The following is a 23,290-nucleotide window of genomic DNA, read 5'->3' on the forward strand; positions in this document are numbered from 1 at the left end:
TCCATCGTGTAAGAAGGCACACAAACTACCACAAAAGTCTAGTAATAATCTTCAAATGTGCAAAAAAAGCTCGGATTACATTATTTCCTCCGTAAGAGAAACGAGGAAGACTCGCTCTCTGCCTTCCCCTCCTGCATGTGTGTGGAGGAGTAGAGGGCCGCAGCTCGCGAGTCCACGGGCGTCCCTCCACGTCGGAGAATGTGCTTCAGAACCAACACGGACGACACTGCGCTTCTCCCATTGGCACTTAGTTACCGTGAGTGCAGACAAAGGAGGCAGTGGCAGAGTCTTTGCATGTGCAGGCGAGAGGTGTGCACAGTTTACACACGCTCGAAAAGGGGCTGCTCATTAGCACAAGTTCAGCTTTAATGTGAAAGGGTTCAAAGTGACAAGAAGAGAATCTCCACAGTTATTGTAGTGACTGGATTCGCTTGAAGAACAACAAAACATACCCCCCCCCCAACAAAAAAGAATACAATGACACGTGATAGATAAAAGAAAGCAGCACTTAAAGAGTTTCTCCCTCATGTAGTTTTGTACGTACCTCCGCAGTTCACTTTTATCTCAATCCAGCATTCGGAGGCACCTACGGTCTGTTAGCGTCTGCCACTCACTGCATCCTCTCTGTTCTCAGTCATTCAGACGACGTGGGTGACGGCTTGGGGGCCTGGAGGGCCTGCGGGTTGACGATGACCTGAATGACAAAGTCCTTCTGGATCTTGGTGTCCTGCAGCCGTGTCTTGTCTGTGAGCAGCTTGCCAGAAAAGAACCAGCGCTGGTGGGTGGCGTCAATGTCCTCCTGGGCCTGCAGCTGCTTCTTCAGCTGCCCTATGGTGTCAGCCATGCTGGCGCTGAGGCGCAGGTCCTTACCTGTGGACAGTCGGACCTACGGGGGACACGGGGGAAATGTGTCTTTCAAAAGTAAAACCCCAAAACACTTGGTGCAACACTGCCCGGTTTTGTTTTGAGATGAGAAAATACTCCATGTTTGTTGTTTTCCCTTTTTGTTCCATCTGCACTGAGAAAAAGTGTGTCAGAATTTCAGACTGTTTACAAAGTGGCTTGTATCAATTTTAAAATAAGTTACATGTGACTAGGGCTCTAGGAATTCTGGGTGAACATTAGATGTTATTTCTTTGCATTGAAACATCCGAAACATTTTGGCAGGGGGAATCATTGGATGAGTGTTAAGCTGCTCCGTACGTCCAAAATGTATTTAAACCCTTTTACACCAAACTTAGCACAAATATGAAGGTAAATACGCAGGAACATTACCAGTAGACAACTTTGTGTTAGGGCTGCCATGTAGAGCGGGAGATTGGATCTGTTGCGTCTCATCTGCTAGCTGGAACCCATGGAGCTGCCTCCGTGTGAGACACTTACAGTAAATGTGTGTTTTTATGACATTTATTTTAGGGCTGCACACACTCCCAGAGCACAGCACACACAAGCATCGTTAGCCTAGCTGTGCTGTGTGTGGAGCCCATAGACCATGTATAAAACTAAGGTGTTGCCGCCAACAAATACCCGTTTCAAAGGCAGAGACGTTCGACCTGGGAATAAAGGCCGATTGTAACCATTCACACTGAAGACAAAATGCAGATAGGAATGTTTTTCGTCCGGTGTGAAAAGGGCATTAGGTGTTAGGCGCTTGTTATGGTACCTTGAGCTGGAATTCCTTTTTGGGTGCTACAAGGGGCTCTGGGCTGTCGCTGGGGTCCTCATCGCTGCGTTCTGAGATGAGGTTCACAGGTGGAGCCAGGCAGTAGACGGGCAGCTGGTAGCGGTTCCCGAGTTCATCGTAACACTCTGCGAGAGTTCCTGGAGAAGGGAATTGGGGGGGGAAAGTATTTTCAGTACTGTCAAAGAATACATAAATAAATGTTCTGCGCATGCGAATATGTACTGTTATAAGCTGGATCCACCCGGTATTTTCAGTGAATCGTGTATTTAACCGACTTTCCGAGACATGAGTGTGACCTATAGTGTTTTTTTGTACTGCGTTTTTTCTGTTCCCACCGTGCGGCAGTGTGATACTGGCTCCGTCCACTATAGCCTGGGCCAGCTCGTGGTCGTTGCACTCCAGTGCCACGGCGGCGGCTTTCAGGGCGTCCCAGATCTCTTTGCGCCCCTCGAAGGCTGGCGCCGTGTCCCAGAACTCGTCCCGCTTGCTCCGCAGCTGGCCCTCCGTCATTGGGTAGTCGCTCTTCCACTTGGGACGGTCTTTCTTTAGGGGCTCATTGCGTCCTGCAACGGAAAAGATTGTTACAGGTAGAGAGTAAAAAAGAAGGTCTATGATGACACCCCAAGGTGGAACAAACATCCTGAATGCATAGGGGACCAAGAAAGAAACCATTACATTTTGCCGCAGAACTGGACAAAGGGGTTGATGCAGGTATTTAATTATTTTATCAATTTCTTTAACATTGCGAGATTTATTTACATCATCCATGTACCAGGGTATAATTTATCGATCTTGATGACAATGGCCATATTTAGGGGACTGATATGAGGGAATTTAAGGGGGACTCTCTGCGAAGGTATGTGCTCCACTGGTATTTAGTTTGGTTTTATTTGTTCTCTACATGTACAATTCCTATCTTCTTACTCTTAGAAAGCTGCAAAAGGATGAAGAGGAATGATCAGAGTGAATCTGAAATGTGGAAATGCACACCACAGATAAATTAGTGAGCAGTGCGGTGTTTCCACATAAATTCATATCCTGTGCTTTCATCTGCCAGCGGAGAGAAGTGCTAGCTGACACCAGAGACGGAGAACGCCCCGCCCCACCCCACCATGTCATCCGAATCTAAAATTAGGAGGTCATTCAGAGTTTGCAATATGCATGAAGCATGTGTGGCCTATATCTATCTATGTAACCTTACCTGTGTTCCCACCATTCAGTATTAACACAATGGCCAGGAGAGCACTTATTTAAGTGGAGGCCAGGCCAGAGGGTCACACACTAACACGCACACGCACACACACACACACACACACACACACACACACACACACACACACACACACACACACACACACACACACACACACACACACACACACACACACACATACACACACACACACAATATGTTAGCACCATGAAAGTGATCTCTTCACAAGCAGTTATGCCAGATATGGTTACCTGCCAATGATGCATCTCTTAATGATTTATCATACAAGTTATGTCTTAAACAGAATAAGATGTGATGTAGTTCTGTGCAATAATAGGACATGGGTGCCGACTGTCAGCCACTTCAGTTTATGCTGTCAAAAAGCAGTTTCAGTCACCCTCTAAATTCAAGTCCAGGTCTGTGCTTGTTTACAAATGCCGGAGAGGCCGAGACACCGGCCGCCGAGGAGTGGAGCGGTGGAAAATGGAGACGAGTACGAAGAGACAACGCGCATCCAAAAGGTTGCCTTTCTTTTAAACAAATTATTTATAGTGCCGGCGGCTCAGGAGGAATTGTTTGGAGGACGAGGGGAGGTGTAGGATAAGCACTCGGCGCAAAGTGAATCCCCACGGAGGCAGAGGGGCTTCTCCTCACTATCGCTCAAGTAGGAGGGTTGTGATCGGTTCTGAAGAGCAACATCCATCACAGTTTGGTCCACATTCCCAGATATGAAGACATGTCCTAATGTGGGTCCACATCGAACACAGACAAGCTGGCAATATTTGTATATTATCCCAGCTATCCCAAATTATTACACTGCTGTATTGTTAGTGAATAGCGACCCTGTGGTTCCACCTATAGAGTTTTGTGGGTAGGCTGACGGGGGGACCCACACTGTTTATCTCTTACTGACACGCTTTTTGATATCTACAGAGGATATTCTCTAAAGAGCCGACACGCTGACACAGTTAGCACAAGCACAGTACGACTTTGAATTACATTTTTAGATTTGTATGGTTTCTACTGTCACTGTATTTTGAGGGTGCCCTCCTGCGGTTTCTTGCAGATGGTAAAAAGGTGAGGTAAATTCTCTACAAGAGAAAATTCTGGATTTAAAACCTGCCAAAAAATCGAATGTTTCATGGAAATGAGTGGATGATGTTAATGAAAACTGGGTAGTGACACAATGGAAGTGATTCGGTGAAATCCCCTGTTTTATCAAACCTAACTGCAGCACACCGAAAAACAAAAGACACACGAGCAGGCGCCACAAGACGAGGCTACGGTGAAGCGGTGTTGTATTCATGAGTGTTAATTAGACGCGTCATAAACAAGGTATCGGGATCATATGTAAGGTTTTAAAGTGCTGTGTGTCAGCCTGTAAAGGACGTTTTACCGGCCTCTCACAGAACATTCCCCTGACATGAGGCAAATAATGAAAGCGGGGTGTTTCCCGTGTTCCTCCTTAACAGCAGACATCAGTGAACATGCACCGGCGCACCGGGGAGGATAGACGGGACTCGCACTCTTCAAACGGACAAAGACCAAATCTATACGTGACTGTATTGCCTCTGGACACCTTAAGCGGCGTCATCCTTGTGGGCTGGTCGTCTTATCGCCAAAAACCATACATTGGTCTTTCTGCGACTACAGATAAAGTCGGCCTCCGTACTTTGACCATGTCCTCATCGCAAATGAAAACTGCAGGTTCCAGAGTCCACAGACAGACTCCCCTCTATTCTAAATGTATATTTCTACATAACATGTCAGTAACTATGCTTTGAGGCTTCAGTTCAGTTTGTGTGTGTGTGTGTGTGTGTGTGTGTGTGTGTTGTACTTGTTTGGCAAAGGCTTGAATGTAAATGTCTAAAGTTCCACAGTCCATCTTTAATGTCAACAACCACCGCTTCATAATCTCTCTATTATGACCCGCTTCTCTGACGACCTTCAGGGAAGTTCCTGGTCTACAAGAGTATTTATCTTAACCGTTTGGACGTGTCGTTCAACCTTGTTCTACCAGAGTTTATTTCAGCCTAAAGGTTAGCACAGGGGACAAGACGCAGGGACAAAACCTTATACCTTACAATCAAACACATATCCCAGAGCTCAGGGCTGAAACTTAGAAATCCATACTGTGAAAAGTGAGATGCTACATTTGTCTTCTATTGTATTTGACGTCTTCCTCTCACACGTCTGCCTGTGTGAGGGTGTGTCAAGCAGAGTAGAGTCATGTTAGAGGAGCCAGTCAGTGACGCAGCGTAGACATGATGTGACATGATCAGAGCCTGGCCTAGGAGGAAGTGTCTGTTGATAGCAATCAGGCTGTGGGATGTAGCCACGGGCCCCCGCCAGAACCCGGAGAATCTCAGCAGTGACAACTTTAACTTTAAATAATCAGTTCAGCCACTTTGGCAAGTATCAAAAAGAGAAAAAATGTTTTAACGAACACATTCTGCTTGAGAAATCTACATCAGATGCTCATCTAGGACACATCTAAGTGGTAGGGGTCAAAAAATGTCTCCTTTGTTCTCTGATACAAAGCTTAAATCCATCTTGAAAACATCTTGTCTTGCTGATGTAAATTGGAGACAATTCCTGCTGGATAAAGACTAAATACCAAGCTTTGCGTCACTTAGAAATGAAGGGGTCAGAACCTGCATCCAAATGAAAAACAGACACTAGGAGAATCCTACACAATCACTATGATGGAAACTGAATGGCACAGGATATGCTGGAATTCAAATAAATCTCATATTGACAAATCATCAACTTTTCACCATTTTACTTTCGTGTAAAATAACATTTATGGTTAACTGCTGCATCAACAAACATAGGCAGAGATTTCACTACACCGTGGAAGGAGGCTGTTGGTCTTCTCCCGTCCAAAGTGAGTTTATAATAACAACATTCATAAACCTGCGAGGTTCAAAGCCTTCAAATCAGCCAACAAGCAGGAAACGTGTTCATGTGTCAGACCATCTGTCATCGAAGATCGGTCCAAATATCATTGATATTGTTGTCGGAACCATGCAGAAATTCAGACCGTCTGCCAATTCGGCGCCTGCGTCATTCAGTTTAGTCTGGTTGTAAATATAACATTTACTCTTGCTAAGTGTTGACGCAGCAATTCCAAATTCCATGTGTCACTATCAAAGACAAGTTCAGAAGAACAAAATGTGGCAGTTCGCCAGTGTTTATCTTTGGATGAATGTTATCTTCCGGGAAGATAATGGACGTGAACTCGGGTCCCTGGCGTGAATAATCGGCAACCTCGGGAATCGATGTAACCCACTCTGCTTTGCGGTAACCATTACATTCTGCTTGGGTCCTTCAATACACTGAAGTATGGTGCACACACGCCTACCACATTGCCACCACAGATAGCAGTTGACACAAGACACGAGAGGCTTTACTGTTGTGGGATTAAGAGTGGAGGCATGATATCGTGGGGGTGAGAAAATTGCTGGCCTTGTACAATAAGGTATCAGCTGTGTGACGGTGTAGCAGAGGTGAATTTGACTATAATCAATGTGAGGACCAGGTGTGGGGAAGCCACAGTTTGCCTGTGTGCTCACCTTAAAATAGCACAAGGGAGTTACATCCTTGTTCTGTGCACTGTTAATACAAGAAAGGAACCTCTTTCCCAAGAAAGAGCAACAGACTTTTGCAGTGAGGGAGATAAAAACACTGGTCTAAACATGGGTTTTGTTCAGGAAAGCGTCTCCAGCTGTCTGACTTGCCAATCAAAAATGCAAAATGGTGCCAGTCAACCTTTATTTGCAGTTGTGCAAATTATTACAGCAGGCGCCCCAGTGTTTGTAAAAGGTAAAATACAATCACTATCTTATCAACTCACAAGCTAAACCTTTTGTATACACATTAGTCCAAACATGCTGATATGCACTTTTCTGTGATAATATATGCAGTGCATTGTGAATGCAGAAGCGGAATGCGAATCATACATTTATTTAGAGTGATAAACTCTACCACTGTTTATTAGAAACGATTTTAAAACCAGAGTGGACGCATGAAAAGTCTGGAACAGCAAGAGCTCTACAGCCTACGGAAGTGAGAATCCCATTCATATTCTGAATCAACATTTTGATTATTAGCCATGATGTGGTAACCATCCAAGGTCGAGTCACCACGAGCAATTCGGCTGTGAAACAATGGTATATCCAACCGGTAGAAGCCTAATACGCGATATCATTGAGAAGTACTACACTACCCACAATCCTGAAGTGTAACATTGACGTCTTTGATTGGTTGGAAGTTGTCGGAAAGGCATTTGCAATGGTTTTGCTCTGAATAAAATGTTTCATGGCAATGATTCACCTCGCGGCTTATGTGCAGGCTCCAACGTTTTATTCGAGGATTTTATGAAATGTCAATTTCGTAGTGAGTGAATGGCAAATTCACTTCCGGAACCGCACATACCACGCAAGTGGGCGGTCACGTTACCCTAAACTCTTTTGTCCCTGTCGAGATCCCGTAGAACGATAACTCTGGTTTTTCCAGTGATTTGATTGGTCAGTCGTTGGACTCGGCGACAGGCTTTGATTTCTTATCTCAAACTTAATCTGCAACGGAAAAGGTAAACCGTTCGGAATAAGTTACCATGGTGATTAAACCCGATTGGTAGAGAACCAGCCTAGTAGGACGGAAAACCCCGAGTTAAACCTGAAGTTACCGCAAATGCTTCGTAGTGCAGGCCCCCTGTAAACAATGGAAAGTTGTCGGATGTCAAATTGTAAGCCCACTTTTGTCACAGTTGGGGTCAACACTGAATTGGAAATAGATATCAAAATGATTCTGCAATTCCACCAGTTAGGAATAAAATGTACATGCACTGTTGTAGCAAGAGTGTTAACAAACGAATACGAGTCACTGAAGCAACACACACACACACAGTCGTCTTACCTCCTCGTCCACCGTTCCTGGACGAGCCGCGGCTCTGTGTGTCCTCCCAGCCTTCCCAGTATCTCCCCACGCACCCTCCCATAATTAAGACTTCGGGTCGATTTCCACGCGTCTCACCAGCCGAGCAGGGGGCCCATCGCGGACGAAGACTGTGAACTGGGTCCGATGGGGAGGACGGGTCGAGGGGTCCGGACTCGGGAGCCCGATCTTGTCATTCGTAAAAGACGGAAAAGGCGAGGTCGCGTGGATGTCCGATCCGCGCCGTTGCTGCGGCTGTACCTGCGGGATCGTGACTGGATGTGCGGTTTTCTTTCTCTCCGTGTGTCAGCGTGCGTGATTTAAAGCTCGTGGCCCGCACTAACGTTCCAAGTTTGGCAGGCAAGCTACCAGCCGAGCGCGATTTCCACCGAACTTTTTAAAAATCTTACTTTTCTAAATAACCAGTTAGTCTGTTGTCTAACTTGCCTGTTGAGTTGGGTTAGTTGTAAATATTGATGTCCAGCAGTGCGCGCAGCGCGCACCTCCCTCGCTAACAAGCTAACAGGGCCAGCCAGCTAGCTACCACAACATCACCAAACACAAACTTCCGCGCACCCCTGACCATTTCCCCGCACGGAGAGTCGCCCCCCCCCACCCCCAGACGTGGCGGGTAGTTACAGTTCCCGGCAGTCACTCATGTCTACCACTTCAGTTCTTTGACGTAGCCCCCGGGTCTCCGTCTTTAAATCCCCCCCCCCCAAACACTACTTCCCTCTCTGCCGATCAAAGGTGACTAGCGGCGGAGCTAGCGACACCGAACTTTTTTTCTTTCTTTTCTTACGCTTGCGCGTAAGCACGCATGCAAGGTGTTGGGTTCCCTTACGTCAGGACGAAAGGCAACTATGAATGGAGGACGCTGCAAAGAATTTTAACACTGACGGAGGACTGTTATATTCCGTTACTTTGTTTATCTTTTCTGCATTTTTTATGAAATATAACGGTGTGGTCTTATTTCCAATGTTGTTAAATATGCATTTACATAGACATCACATAGACTCCGGCTATTCGTTGAAGTGTGTTTTGGAATTTTGACAGCACCTGAAGGCAGCGCCGTAAACTCAATGTTGTGGTTTTCATTTCAACATTCGGCGAACGGCGAACTTTCGACCAACGTACACACCAACCACACGTCTCCAAATTGACAACACACTGTTGGTGAATGTTCCCATTTAATAAAACATTGTCCAAAAAAAAAAAAAAGGCTCCCAGTTTTTGCGTTTTACCCCGAAGTTTTCGCGCATGCGCGGTTTCTGCGGAGGCTCGGGGGCATGATGGCTGCGGATGGTGCCTTGCTGCTGTCTCTGGTGGAGGAATTCGTCTCGGGACTACAGGACAGCAAGGCCAAAGACACCGCTGCAGGTAAAACAGTCTCAATACGTCTCTGTTTAATTGAACTCCAGCGCCTCGTCGTGAAACGACCGTCGCTGACGCCGCTGAGCTGCCGCTTCCAACACGACATGATGCTCGACTAGCTAACTTATCGCCACAACATCCTGTGTGGTGTTCTGACCTCATGACAGACACACACACGAAAAACAATACACGTTATGGCACAAGTGTTCTCACTTTGTCACTTGTCCCCGAGTGTTTTTTATTGCACTCCGTCATTCCGCCGGTACTGTGACTTTTTGAATGATAGTCCGTTGAGTTAGGTCTGACCGCGTGCTAGCAGCTTTGTTTGTCTCACCTTCGGAGCATCCTGTCAGTGAACTCTGTTCCCTTGAACCCCAACCGACTAGCCGACGGTCAATCTGTAGGTTACAACCTGAGATAGCTCACTAATTCCTCACGTGTTGCAAGGGTCGGTCTCCTGTGTGTGTCTGTGTCTGTCTGTCTGTCTCTGTCAGTCTGTCTGTCTGTCTGTCAGTCTGTCTGTGTGTCTGTCTGTCTGTCTGTCTGTCTGTCTGTCAGTCTGTCTGTGTGTGTCTCTGTCAGTCTGTCTGTGTGTCTGTCTGTCTGTCTGTCAGTCAGTCTGTCTGTGTGTGTCTCTGTCAGTCTGTCTGTGTGTGTCTCTGTCAGTCTGTCTGTGTGTGTCTCTGTCAGTCTGTCTCTGTGTGTCAGTCTGTCTGTCTGTCTGTCAGTCTGTCTGTGTGTGTCTGTGTCTGTCTGTCTGTCTCTGTCAGTCTGTCTGTGTGTGTTTCTGTCAGTCTGTCTCTGTCAGTCTGTCTCTGTGTGTCAGTCTGTCTGTCTGTCTGTCAGTCTGTCTGTGTGTGTCTGTGTCTGTGTCTGTCTGTCTGTCTCTGTCAGTCTGTCTGTGTGTGTCTCTGTCAGTCTGTCTCTGTGTGTCAGTCTGTCTGTCTGTCTGTCAGTCTGTCTGTGTGTGTCTGTGTCTGTCTGTCTGTCTCTGTCAGTCTGTCTGTGTGTGTTTCTGTCAGTCTGTCTCTGTCAGTCTGTCTGTCAGTCTGTCTGTGTGTGTCTCTGTCAGTCTGTCTCTGTCAGTCTGTGTGTCAGTCAGTCTGTCTGTCTGTCTCTGTCAGTCTGCCTGTCTGTCTCTGTCAGCCTGTCTGTCTGTCTCTGTCAGCCTGTCTGTCAGTCTGTCTCTGTGAGTCTGTCAGTCTGTCTCTGTCAGTCTGTCTCTGTGAGTCTGTCTGTGTGTGTCTCTGTCAGTCTGTCTCTGTCAGTCTTTCTGTGTGTCAGTCTGTCTGTCTGTGTCTCTCAGTCTGTCTCTGTCTGTGTCTCTCAGTCTGTCTCTGTCTGTGTCTCTGTGTGTCTGTCTGTGTGTCTCTGTCTGTGTGTGTGTGTCTGTCTGTGTCTGTGTGTGTGTGTGTGTGTGTGTGTGTGTGTGTGTGTGTGTGTCTCTGTCTCTGTCTGTGTGTGTGTGTGTGTCTCTGTCTGTGTTTGTGTGTGTGTGTGTGTGTGTGTGTGTGTGTGTGTTGTGATGTGTGTGTGTGTGTGTGTGTGTGTGTGTGTGTGTGTGTGTGTGTGTGTGTGTTGTGATATGGGTGTTTATGACAACTCACTAAAACCTGTCTCTGTTTTCAGGTGTCAGAAATGGACAGTTCACAGTGCTGCAGCTGGTGGAGGCACTGGGGTGAGCAGTCAACCTCCTCTCTGTAACACCACAGCCCCGGAACAAGAGCGTCAACAGTTAGCTTGACTGAGCTGTGGTGTCTTTTTTCTCAGTCTTTCTTAAGTCTTTCTATGGCTCAAACGTAGTTCTATTATGGGTTAAGTAGTAGTTGCGCTTAATTGTGTCAAAACGATGATTTGATATTACAGTCTTTACAGATATTTAATTTCCCTCTCCTTCTACCCTTTTTTTTTAATCTCCATCGTAGACTGAGTTTGACGAGCTCTCAGCCTCACACTCGAGCCAGGGGAGTCCAGCTGCTGTCTGAGGTTTTGCACGAGTGCTATGGAAATCTTACAGAGAGAGAAGGTGCTCATCTCTTCCATCCCTTTTGTTTTCATCTATCTTTCTGTCTTCTGTCTTTACTCTTTCATCTTTACCCTAACCCCATCTTTATAAGAGTATTTGCAAATCCTCAGAATGAAATGTGTCATGTTTACATTTTTAAACATGGTATTTAGATGCAAAACTCACACATATGTCTCTTCCTGTACTGCACTTGACATAGTGGGGAAAAAAACCCCAAAAATTGTCATTTCATAGTCAGTGAATATCCATGTAGATAATTGGGCAGCATGTCTCCCTCTTTTCCACAGTGGAAGTGCTGATTGCTTTCTATGAAAACCGTCTTAAGGACCATTACGTCATCACGCCGTCTGTCTTGCAGGGGCTCAGGGCTCTGGTGAGTGCCTCTCCGTCCGCCATAGATTTTCATTGACATAAACATCTAAGAACATCCTGCCTTTGATTAATTGACTGCTAAGTTTGCAAGTTAGTTTCGGCTCTGGAAAGGCGGCCTTAAACTCGTTTTAGAAGTTCCAGATGTCACGGCGGAGACCAATATGCACATTGTGCGTTTGTGTTGTTTTTTCCAGACAAAATGTGCGGCGTTGCCTCCCGGCTCAGCTGTGTCCATGCTGAGGTCTTTGTTCCAGGATGTTCATGTACAGGTGAGATTCGACATTCTGTTTGAGTTGCTGTGAGCAGTTTTTTATTTTAAAACGTCTGTTACAGTGTTGAGGCCTTGTGTGTTTTGTGAATATGAACTGCACATCCCCGCAAGATCTCACCACACGTTTTCGGGGGTGTGACGATGTCTGTCTTATTTCCTCCGGTGTCTGCAAAGCACTTCCTCTAATATTAGTTATGCATTGTGGGTAAACTTCACTAATCTAAATTGTTCTTAAATATAGTACATTGTGGGTAAAAAAAATTTTTTTTAACCTCTAGTCTCTGATGCTGGTGGAAAGATCGTGCGTCTACAACATGCTCATCAACCTCATGGAGACCAGAGAGGCTGGTAAGAGACACGTGATAAGCAGGTTATTCATCTGGTTAGTTAGCATGTTAGTTTTCATGCTAGTTTAACTGATCCTGAACACAGTTGCCGCTTTACACACAACTTCCTTACAATTTCCACAGGTTTTTAAAGAAGCTGTATTTCTGGTGATGCGATTCCTCCAACTTAGCCGCCTTTCCCTTTGTCGGAACTATGTCACCACTCTTCAAAAATGATGTGTCCAGGCTGTATTCTTGTCAGCTATTGAACAAAACTGAATCAAGTTCTTCTCATTTGATTGATCCACAGAGCTGAAGGGTCTGGGTGCAGACTTTGTGTTTGGCTTTGTTCAGTCAATGGATGGCGAGAGGGATCCTCGCAACCTCTTGCTCGCCTTCCAGATCGCAAAGAACATCGTCCATCGAGGTTACGATTTAGGTGAGAGCATGTCCAGCATCTCTCTTTTTGAATTCTGTTGCTAATTGGGCATGCATCCGTTTGGCCTCCCATTCATTTTCTGTTTGCTGTCTCAGGTAAATTCACAGAGGAGCTGTTTGAAGTTACGTCCTGCTATTTCCCCATCGACTTCTCCCCTGTAAGTCCCTGTTTACTCAGCCGCCGTGGCCTGAGAACTGATGAGAGCAGACAGACATGTCATCACCGACTCCCTGCAACCTCAGACGAACCCTGTAGAAAACAATAACGCAGCCGCTTCTTCCCTCATCTGCTCACACACATGTCCCGTTCTCCACGTCACAAAGGCTCACATCTCTGCGATCCTTTGTTGACTCTCTGGAGCAAACCTGCACACTGCCACAGTGCTGCTGATATAATGTGGGTTTTTTTTGTGTTGTGTTACGACCGCAACGTTCTATTACCACATCAAAATCTGTCCGTTTTAAACAAGTTTAAATCCATCTTGTCTTAACAGTCTAAACCCAAATAAAAAACTGCAAAAATTTACCATTTACACCAATTTTTCCCGATACACTCAGCTTCCTTAAATATTATTCTCTCTTTGTGAACATGTAAAAATATATGAAGCAGTATTATGCAATGTAACGTTACATTCATGCCAAAACTTAATAAAATGACTTTGGGAGCTTTGAAATATACAACCTCATCTCTGGGACTAGTAACCTGCTTTTAGAATGAACTACCACTCATCTCATATTAATAAAGCTTAAAAAACAGATTATTTTGAAATTTGCATGAACAGATGACTGAATACTGAATCTATTGCTGGACTTGTTATATTCGTATAACCTGAGTATCCAGTTTGACTTACATAAGAGTACAACAAACCACGACAGACACCGTGCGTAACTGCAGAGCCTCTTTCTGGTGACTTCTGAGAAGAAAAAAAAATAAAAGATATATATATATATATATACGTGTGTTCGTGGTTTTCTGATTATGTTGCTTTATCCTCATCTCCCCATAACCATCACCCATCCACGCCAGCCTCCCAATGACCCCCACGGCATCACCAAAGAGGAACTCATTGAGACGCTGAGGGCCGTACTCACCGGGACACCGAAATTTGCTGAGGTAGTAGGAACATCAATATTTTTGCCTTTTGGTACAGTGGAAATTGTTTGGCCTCAGAAGAGTCTGCTGACAAATGTTAAACTGTGTTTATGTTGTGTTTCGTCAATGCATCATTGCAGTTTCTGTTGCCGCTCATCATCGAGAAGCTGGACTCAGACGTTCAGAGTGCGAAGCTGGACTCGCTGCAGACTCTGGTGAGACTCCTGACACATTTCTAAAAAAATCCTCTGTTCCTCTCATCATAACACTTTCCTGATGGGTAGGAGATGGAAATGTTTAGCTCCGAATTCCCCCCATCTCATATTCCCTGCTGTAAGAGGTTGATATGAATGCTATGCAGAATAGTCACCCATTACATCAACAGGGAATGGGCTAAGAAGCTAAAAGCAGAGACAGTGTACACAGTGAACACATGTATAATGAATTTGAGGCAGGGATTTTACTGGTTGGAAGAAGATTTAGAAGATGAAACATCTTGTTGAGAGTATAAGATTCTAGAAAAGTTTAACCTGGCTGCTTATTACTAAACAATTTGTATTTGCCAGACGGCCTGTGTGTCACAATATGAACATAAGGACCTGGCAGAATTCCTTGAGGGACTGTGGACATCACTGCGCAGAGAGGTTGGTCTGAAACAAGTGTATATCTGAACGAAGATTGATTGCGGTGACTAGTATACCAATGTCATGTGTAATTTGGGACATCTCAGTTGGGACATCTAAACATCAAGTATCTATTTTGAGTTTTTGCATTCTGTAAGTGTAAAATGTCTATTCACCTCCTCCGTCCCTTAACAACAAGAAGCATCTTTATGGGTGCGTTCACATCAACCAACTTTTGATCCGTTTACTCTATCTCCGCAGTTTTTATTCCATTATTTTGTATTCTTTGGCATCAAAACACAGGAGGTGGCAAATTATGGCAGCAAGTGCCTGAAAAAGTAAAACAAAGAACGGATGGACGATTAATCAGGAGTGAGAATATAATTGCGACCAACTACGGGAAAGGAACCCGGGGCACAAACGTTTATGGGATGAAAGGAACAAATGCAGTTTCTTGTACCTTTTGAAAGCCAAGTCAAACAATTTGACGTGTGGACCAACGCTGCAGATCATTTCATCAGGCTTTACTTGTGTTCTGAGGATCCTGCTGCTGCAGGCAGTGAAGTCATAAGTGAAATCTAACAAATCAATTACCGTTATATAACAGAATAAACTATTTAACCATCCAAACCAGAGTAAACAAACTGCTGCTATAATCATGTCTTACAGAATCTGAAACTAACGTTCACCCTCATTGTTTCATTGCAGGTGTTCCAGACATCCAGTGAGAGGATTGAGTCTGCAGGCCTCGCTGCTGTGACCGCACTCACTTCCTGTCTGTCTCGCTCTGTCCTCAACTCTGACTCTGAAGACTCCCTCAGCACCTTCCTGGACCTCGTTCTCAAAGGTGAAATGCTGAATTTTAACCGATGTGCAGATTCTTCATTGAAAACAACACATGCACAATTATACAGGTTGGACAAATCAACCATAGAGGGGAATTAAACGTGTCAAAAATAAAGTAAGAAATTAACAAAATAAAGACACAGGGGAAATCGATACAGAGGTCCGTTTTATTTAATCAACATAAAAAAAGGGAAAGACTTGTAAAAGAAAAAACTAAATAGCATCAATGCCATCAGAGTAACAGCACAGCAGCACTGTTAAAGTAAATATGTCATATCTGGTGGTGTGTGGTTTTCCTCCAGTGCAGTGCTGCTTGAGTAGCTGGGCAGGAAACTCACTTTCACAGTTAACAGTCTACTGTACAAAATATACCCCTCACATGATGAGTATTAATTGACTGTAATTATGATACAGACCCTTGGGTTTGGTTGAATTATAAAGGTCAATATCAGTGTTGATATTTCAAATGAGGGTTAGTACCCATCAAGTTGTAGCTCTTAAGTTAAACCTGACTGTCGCTGTCTTCATCTAAAGTTTCCTACTGACATATTTTAGAAGGTCAAACAAACAGATCCATCAGAGATGTCTGGTGACTAAACGTTACTCCAAACCATCCAGTTAGTCAGAATCCAGAAATCCACTCAGACAGCTTGTTCTAGTCAGGGTACAGGGTACACAGAATCAAGAATTTTTTTAAAATTATTTTTTCATAGCAGAGAAACCCTCTATACTAGTACATCTTTAATAATACAGACACAACTCTTCAGCTTAGCAAGAAAAAAAATCTAGAGCAACAGGAGATTGAAGACCTCCTGTATTCTCACATGGGCTCACATGGACTTATTACGATCATCTTTCGTGGGGGCTGACAGGAAAATGTCTGGAGCATCATTATGCGGACATTTGCATTCTCACATATAGCCTTTTTCTGGAGAAGTTCAGGAAAAAATATCCGGGCTTCAGTGCATGCCTTAAAGCAGCTAAACTGACTCCTCAGTATCTCAAGTGTAGTAGGAGTCCAGTGTCCTCTTGTCTAAATGAGTGTGTGTGTGTCTGTGTGTGTGTGATGTTGTTCCAGACTGCAAACATCATCTGTGTGAGCCGGACCTGAAGCTTGTGTGGCCTAGTGCCAAGCTGCTGCAGGCCGCATGCAGCGCATCCAGCAGGGCGAGCCACGCCACGACGGCTGCCGTCATGCCCTCGCTCATCGAGCAGTACAGCAGCAGAACACAGGCAAGTAAATAAAACTAAACATCCAGATGTTTATTTAGTTAAATAAGAGCAAGTTAATGTTTGACAACCATTTTTATTGTTGCACTAACCAGCAGCTTTATAATAAACAAGAAAAACATGACTTGTTCCTCCATGAGCAGTGTTCCCACAGACGGACACTACTGGAGGTGGTGCTGCGATTCATCCAGTCGGTGAAGACCAGCCAGTCGTCAGAGAACGGTGAGTTAAAACATATCATAGATAGTTTGTCTTACCCACCCTCGTTTAAAAATACAGTGACTGTCGAGCTTCCGTGCGCTCATGACCATGGAGGCTAAAGACAGAAAAAGGTTTTCACTCATCTTTGTGCTTTTCGTCCCCTCCGCATTAGAAGAGAGTGTGTTCTCAGCCTTTCGTCAGTCCCTGTGCGGCATGGTGTTTTCAGCCCTGTCCGAGACCAACGCCAGTCTGCAGATCACGGCCACCTCCATGCTCACCTCACTGGCACAGCAGACAGGTGAGATACGACACATATCCCACATTCACCCTTTACAGATCCAGTTTTTGTCCAAAATTCAGCAAACATCACAAAGGCTCTGTGTCCCAGGTCTGCTGCTAGACTCTGACGTTGAGTTGGCTGTCGATCACCTGACCAGACTGCTGCTGACGGAGGAGGATGACAGAGTCAGGTCAGCTCTCTTCCTCTTCTCTGTCATCCATTCAATTCCGTTATCTCGTTAAACACACATACACACACAAAACCACACTTTTTTTTTTCATGTTGGATACCAACATACAGTATAGCTTAACAGCTACAACCAACTAAAATAGAACAATTGGTGTTAGCTTTCTATCTACTTTTTTTTAGAAAATCTGAATCCTGAAGTTTCAGTTGAACCAAACATTAAATTTCATCCCTCTGTGTCTCCAGTCTTGCTGTGGTCGATTGTGCCGGAGCGTTAGCAGAGCTGCACCCAACTGTCTTTATCACCAAACTGATCCCAAGACTGAAGAAGGAGATGTTTTCTGGTGAGTGAAAAGCCTTTTCCTAAAGAAATAAGACATCTGTATTTGTTTTATACAACGTATATAATAGTATTTTTAGGCTTTTTGGACTCAGATGTACTGTGATCTGTGTATTTAGAATTTAAATCATTTTGACGCTAATTGACAAATAAATTCGAAATATCTTCAAATAGATAAAAATCAGTACCAAATATTAAAAGCAACATAATTGATGAACCCCTCCCAGTTAGTGTTTTTCGTAATAGAAACTTTGACATCAGTAATTTTAGTCCAAAACAAAATACCCGACCAACCTCTTCCTCTCCTCTCCTCTCTCCTCTGCTCAGAGCCCATGGATGAAGGTGACAACAGAGCAGCGTCTGGGCAGCCTTCCCATCATGCAATGCGTCAGCGGTGTTTGTCTGCTCTGGCCGCGGTGTCCACCAGACCCGGCGTTGTCCGGGAGAGCACACCTGTCCTCCTGGAGGTCCTCGGCTCGGTGCACGCAGGTCATTTGTCCCAAGAGACTCAAGAAATTTAGACAGGACCAAAAATTAAACTTTACATGAATGACACAGAAATGCCTTGTTGTTTTCAGGAAGCGCGGCTTTCTCCGTGGAGGAGGTGGTGTCGGCGTGTCACAGCCTCCGGAGGATAGCGGAGCAGGTCCAGGACACGGAGGAGATGGGCCGGTGCTTCCACGAAGTCGTCATCCCCCGCCTGATTTCGCTGGCGCTCCAAGCTGCACTGCAGGGTAAGAAAGCAGGTCCTGAGCGGATTTCACCAGAACCCTTCATCCCCAGTCCCAAAAATCAATACACAGCTCCTGGTCTTAAGTTTAATTAACCCACTGGTTCATGTTTGGCAGGTGAGGGGTCCTCTGGTCGTCGTAGTCCTCTGGTGGAGGAGGTGGTCCTGTCTGCCGTGGTCTCTGTCATCAGTACTTCCTGCGCCAGGCTGCAGCCAATGTCAGTACAGTGTCCCCGCTGTTCAGTCTGCTTTGGGTTTTTTTCTTTTTCACCAACATTGGCGTTACCTTGCTAACGTTAAACTCCAAATCTCCACAGTATCAGAATGATAACTGATTGAGATGATGATGATTCAGACCAACACACATCAAGACTACGTCAATCTGCTCTGTTCAGTCGTAATATCACATAGCACAATAACACTAGCACATTTTCTCTATTGCTCGTAAAAACCACTTCACACACCTTAAGAACTTGGTGAAAACCTGTACTCACCATAGTTTCCCGTCCGTTCCTGGCTTTTTTCTTGCGTTTGCAATTCTCTTTCATGAGTTCTCTCCGTTGTCTCCTCTCTGGGGCGTTTCCCGTCGTCAGGTTGGCAGGGCAGACGGCGTCGAGGGCCGTCTCTCTCTTCTTGGACGACGACGTCTCCTTTTTGCCCGACAACTCCTTCCCCTCGCAGATCCAGCTGCTCAAGGTCGGTATGTGCGGGGGATCTGTGTACGCAAGTGTGTTTTTGTGTCATTTGGCTTTTCTTTTGAATATCGCCTCTCTGTATTTAGCTCTGACAAAAAAGTTCTCATTATTGTACATTTAGATTGAAACATCTATCTGAGTCATTGAAGACATTACCATTAGATTTGAAACTGTATTTCAGAATTGTTACCTCCCTCACTCTCCCTTCCTCTCACACTATTATTTTAGCATTCAACATTTTTTCTTTTTGAGCTCATCATCGGTAGCAGCTGTAATTTTTGGCTTTTAGCCTATTTTCCCCCCCCTGGTTTGTTTAAGCAGTTAAGACGTTCGGAGACGTTTACACTCGTCATGAGTTTATTTCCTCTGCAGCAGTAGAACATGTTACAGCAACCTTCAGAGACTACTGCAGGTCAAACTGGACTGGACTTTTCAGGCTGATTAAGTCACTGTAGACGAAATTGAGAACACTCGCTCAGGGCGACAGACAACACACAATGCATGAGTCTAATAAATGTGGAGAAAACCCTGCCTTTATTTAGGTGTTGATTATCTGAGGATTTGCAGCATTTTTTCATGCGAGCGCCATGCCTGTCATGTTTCCCCAGAAGCAGCAGGGGGACTCGTGGAGCCGGTCTCAGATGGTCTGTCTGCTCATGGGCTGCGTGTGCTCGCTACCTCGCAGTGTGAGTCTCGCTTCGAAAAAAACGAATTCTGCCTTTTTACTGAGAAGCAGAAATTTCTGAAGCTGCAGTCTGTCTGTGTGTGTGTGTGTGGGTGTGCGTGCGTGTGCGTCGTCGTCATCGTCGTCGTCGTCTAGGTGGAGGTGCCCCAGATCGACCAGCTGATGTCACAGCTGGAGGAGCTGAGCTGCACCTGCAGCCATCCGCTGTCGTACAACTCCGCCGCTAAGTGCTTCTCCGGGCTGGTCAACAAGCGACCGCAGGGTGAGAGCTGGTCACTTCAGACTCCCGTCACGTTTTTTTGTGACAGAACAGAGAGCGCGTCGTGCCACCTATTAAGAAGTTTGTGTTTTGTTTTGTTTTTCTTTTCTTCAGGTGATTCTCTGGACAGCCTCGTTCAGACGATGATGAAGAGAGTTTGCAGAGAGCTGGACTCTTCATCTTCACCTGTACGCACTCAGGCTCTCACCCTCATGATCTGGGTAAGAGTTGCACTGTTTTTAATTCTTTGCGTTGTTATTCCTCATAGATTTCTACTTTTTAAAATTTTTTATAAATTCATGTCATATGTTTGTGTCAGATACACACCAATCCGCCACAACATTAAAATAATTAAGGGAATATCATAGATTTTCGTGATAAAATGAGGGGGGGCGACACAATTTTAGTCAGGTAGTTTAAATGCTGTTGCTGATTGGTGTATGTGAAAATACTAATTGAATTCGACCTATTTAACCATCAGCTTTTTATATAAGTAATAAATTTGTTTTATAGTGTATTGTGGTATATGTGGCAGCAAATGCAGAGCTGTTTGTTTTGTCTCCAGGTGTCCAAGGCTTTGCTTCTCCGATACCACCCTCTGTCCACAGCACTGACTGACAAGGTAAATGCTGTCTGTAGCATCCATCCAATCACTGATGAGACCTAGTGTTTTGTGATGATTAATTAACTTTTATTCTGTCGATGGACAGCTTCACACCTGTGATTCAAAGACACAGTCATCAGTTTGTTTTTTAAATGCACACTGTTTATTCCTTGAAGCTCTTCTCTCTGCTCGATGACACCGACCTGGGTGCGGCGGCGGCGGACGGCTTCTCGCTGCTGATGAGCGACTCCTCCGACGTCCTCAACCGCGGTTGCCACGCCGACGTTCGCATCATGTATCGCCAGCGCTTCTTTAGTGAGAACTCTGCGAAGCTGGTCCAGGGCTTCAATGCCGCGCCGCAAGGTACAAGACAGACAGCACCGCTGAGGAGATTGTCTGTTCGAAATTGGTTGAATATGCTGTTTGTTTGTTTTTGTCTCAGTTCAATCACATTTGAATAACTTCCCTCATCACTTTGTCTCCTCTCCAGAGAAGAAGTCCAACTACCTGAAGGCTCTGTCCAACATAGTCAACAAACTGCCGAAGCAGGTCCAGATCACCGAACTACCAGCGGTGAGTGAACAGGAAACTGAATCGGTTCTTTCTTGATTGGTTCTTGGCCTTTGGAAAGTGAACCACATTAATGTTTTTTGTCACCGTCCAGCTCCTGTCACTGCTGCTGGAGGCCTTGTCATGTCCTGACCAGGGCGTCCAGCTGTCCACCCTGTCCTGCCTGGAGCCCGTCCTCGTCGACCCACCACCAGCTCTCATACAGCAGCTGGAGGCCTTGGTCAGCAGGCTGCTGGCCCTCACCTCTAGTCCCACAATGGTTAGTGACATCTCATACTGCTCACATATAAACTGACATGAAAACACGTTAATATGCTAATGAACCGGAGTCCCTGACAATCTGTTGTTTGTGTCCCGCAGAGCGTAAAGATCGCCTCGATGCGCTGCATCCATGCCATTTCCCGCTTCCCCGAACATGAGGTAAAACTACAAACTCTTTTACACGTCGATAGTCTCGCATAGCTAGACCCGTCTCCACGGAGCTGCAGGAGGTCTGTCAGCGTCTCCGTCATGTCTGCTGTAGGCGGAGAAACGGGTTGTATTCGCAAAATGTTCCGGCCCATAATTACTGTCCACTTCTTATGCAATAAATGTGGAGTGGGTTCTTCAATTAGGTTATTTGGGTTATGTCTTTTTTAATACAGTGAGGAAGAGGTTATTTATTGTCTGGACTGAAGAAGAACCTGAAACCTCTGGTTGTGTAGATTACATATTATTCATTCATATTTGTCATTTGTCATTCGCTGAGTCCAGATAAGACTTCCTCAGCTGCTCTGCCGGCTCCGCCCCACCACTCACTCACTCACTTAGAGATATTTAAGTTCACAGGAATAATTTTAATTTGATGTCTTTGAACGTTTGTTTCAGATCTTGCCATTTCGGGCCCGGGTGCTGCGAGCTCTGGCCCGACCACTGGACGACAGGAAGAGGCTGGTGAGGAGCGAGGCGGTCCAAGCCCGAGGAGAGTGGTAAGAACCAGCAGACACACTGTGCTCGAGTCCAACGCAAATCTCAAACCACTCAATGTCATATCTGCTCACCCTAACCCTAAACTATATTATTACTACAATACTGTAACTTTGTTAAAAGTCCTACACTTCACCCCGTCTTATTATTATCCTAGGTTCCTGGTGGGAAGTCCTGGGGGAAGGTGATTTTACACCTCAACACAACGACCTCCACAAGACAGTCCCTCTCTCCATCATCTTTCCCTTTTTTGTTTTACTGAAATGCTTTTGTCGCCACTGCCTTTATCTTCACGAACGCACAAGTACGAGAATGTGGACCGACAGCATCCTCTTCTTTTAAGTTACAAGAATGAAAAATTATCAGATTATTAATATCAATATACATATATCAATATGTATCACTCCTCACCTGCGTTGTCGTCTCTCTCTGCACATCGCAGAAGTTGTCCCATGGATTTGTGCCGAGACATTTTGGATGTGTATAAAGTTCTCAAAGTTTTCTCTCACTCTGTCTCAGATCAACTGCAAAAACAACCCTCAGTATGTCTTGACAAATAACTAAAGTTTTATATGCTAATTAACTTGATGATAATAATTATTAATTATTAATCATTACCATTAGACTTCTTTTTGCGAGAGTTTTTGAAAATCGAATCAAACTTGAGTAGAAATAGTAAGAAAATGAAATCTATGTAAGCTATCAATTTAAAATGGCTCCCTTTGGATGCACTTTGTATGGGTCGACCCCTGTATGAAGAGAGGAAGTGAACAGTCTCTGCAGTGCTCAGAGACTACAGCTGATGTTCTCCTGAGCTGTGGTGGTGAGGTTTATCACTTTCTTTTTAATGAAACTTTATGAGCATTTTTTAGAGTTTTTGGAGCCAAACGAGTGCAGCACTTAGCCCAGAAGGAAATTACCAACTCTCTTATCTTATCTTTTTGACCAATGTGTAGCTGAGCATCATCGGTGTGTTTGATGCATGTCCCTGTGTTTCACCAGCTGGGTGGAGTCGTAAAGACCAAGGGAAATGCGGTTGTGCGAATTGTCCTCCGGTTGTTGCAGGGTGACGAGAATCAAAACACTTCCTCGTGTATCGAGTCTCCACCAACTGGCTGAAATGTCAAGGTTCATTCTAATGTTCATTGATCACTTTAGATTGTACGTTATGTGAACATTTTGTCCAACATCTGCCTCGTGTCACATCATTTCTGTGAGGTTTTGGACCTCGCTTAAACTTATGCCAAGGAAATAAGAAGCTATTTAAATGTCTAACTTAAGATGTCATTAAAGGTTTTCTTTGTGATGTGTCACACAAGAAGCTTCTATTGTCACTTTCA

General features: G+C 45.0%; 2 protein-coding genes and 1 long non-coding RNA gene across 3 annotated transcripts; 1 reads left to right on the forward strand and 2 right to left on the reverse strand.

Moving 5' to 3' along the window:
* Window positions 1-345: 345 nt before the first annotated feature.
* ubtd1b (ubiquitin domain containing 1b) lies at window positions 346-8,540 on the reverse strand. The gene is made up of 4 exons (XM_047327613.1): window positions 7,818-8,540; window positions 2,020-2,247; window positions 1,664-1,821; window positions 346-886 (listed from the first exon to the last, which is right to left on the reverse strand). Exons 1-4 carry the CDS (start codon window positions 7,897-7,899, stop codon window positions 635-637), a joined length of 720 nt encoding a protein of 239 aa, XP_047183569.1. The 5' UTR covers window positions 7,900-8,540; the 3' UTR covers window positions 346-634.
* Window positions 8,541-9,059: 519 nt separating this feature from the next.
* mms19 (MMS19 homolog, cytosolic iron-sulfur assembly component) lies at window positions 9,060-23,268 on the forward strand. Its single transcript, XM_035612899.2, has 31 exons — window positions 9,060-9,215; window positions 10,839-10,887; window positions 11,135-11,235; window positions 11,523-11,608; window positions 11,802-11,876; window positions 12,157-12,226; window positions 12,515-12,643; window positions 12,739-12,800; window positions 13,670-13,756; window positions 13,876-13,950; window positions 14,302-14,379; window positions 15,067-15,205; window positions 16,283-16,437; window positions 16,578-16,656; window positions 16,808-16,933; window positions 17,024-17,105; window positions 17,348-17,445; window positions 17,769-17,930; window positions 18,020-18,175; window positions 18,290-18,389; window positions 18,765-18,867; window positions 19,475-19,552; window positions 19,687-19,813; window positions 19,925-20,031; window positions 20,376-20,432; window positions 20,591-20,777; window positions 20,905-20,987; window positions 21,079-21,243; window positions 21,345-21,404; window positions 21,852-21,952; window positions 22,108-23,268. The coding sequence occupies exons 1-31, from the start codon at window positions 9,125-9,127 to the stop codon at window positions 22,136-22,138; spliced, it is 3,099 nt and encodes a 1,032-aa protein (XP_035468792.2). The 5' UTR covers window positions 9,060-9,124; the 3' UTR covers window positions 22,139-23,268.
* On the reverse strand, window positions 17,087-18,433 carry LOC118287588. Its single transcript, XR_004785687.2, has 3 exons — window positions 18,273-18,433; window positions 17,736-18,168; window positions 17,087-17,464 (listed from the first exon to the last, which is right to left on the reverse strand). It is a non-coding gene; the product is annotated as an uncharacterized LOC118287588 (long non-coding RNA).
* Window positions 23,269-23,290: the final 22 nt, after the last annotated feature.

Source organism: Scophthalmus maximus, chromosome 16, assembly GCF_022379125.1.
Source record: "Scophthalmus maximus strain ysfricsl-2021 chromosome 16, ASM2237912v1, whole genome shotgun sequence".
Lineage (NCBI taxonomy): Eukaryota > Metazoa > Chordata > Actinopteri > Pleuronectiformes > Scophthalmidae > Scophthalmus > Scophthalmus maximus.

Coding starts and splice junctions, on each gene's coding strand:
- ubtd1b (XM_047327613.1), bottom strand. CDS start 7,899: ATGGGAGGGTGCGTGGGGAGATACTGGGAAGGCTGGGAGGACACACAG. Junction 2,248..7,817: donor CAGGAACGGTGGACGAGGAG/GTAAGACGACTG, acceptor TTTCCGTTGCAG/GACGCAATGAGCCCCTAAAG. Junction 1,822..2,019: donor CAGTATCACACTGCCGCACG/GTGGGAACAGAA, acceptor TCCCTTCTCCAG/GAACTCTCGCAGAGTGTTAC.
- mms19 (XM_035612899.2), top strand. CDS start 9,125: ATGATGGCTGCGGATGGTGCCTTGCTGCTGTCTCTGGTGGAGGAATTC. Junction 9,216..10,838: donor GGCCAAAGACACCGCTGCAG/GTAAAACAGTCT, acceptor CTCTGTTTTCAG/GTGTCAGAAATGGACAGTTC. Junction 12,227..12,514: donor CATGGAGACCAGAGAGGCTG/GTAAGAGACACG, acceptor ATTGATCCACAG/AGCTGAAGGGTCTGGGTGCA.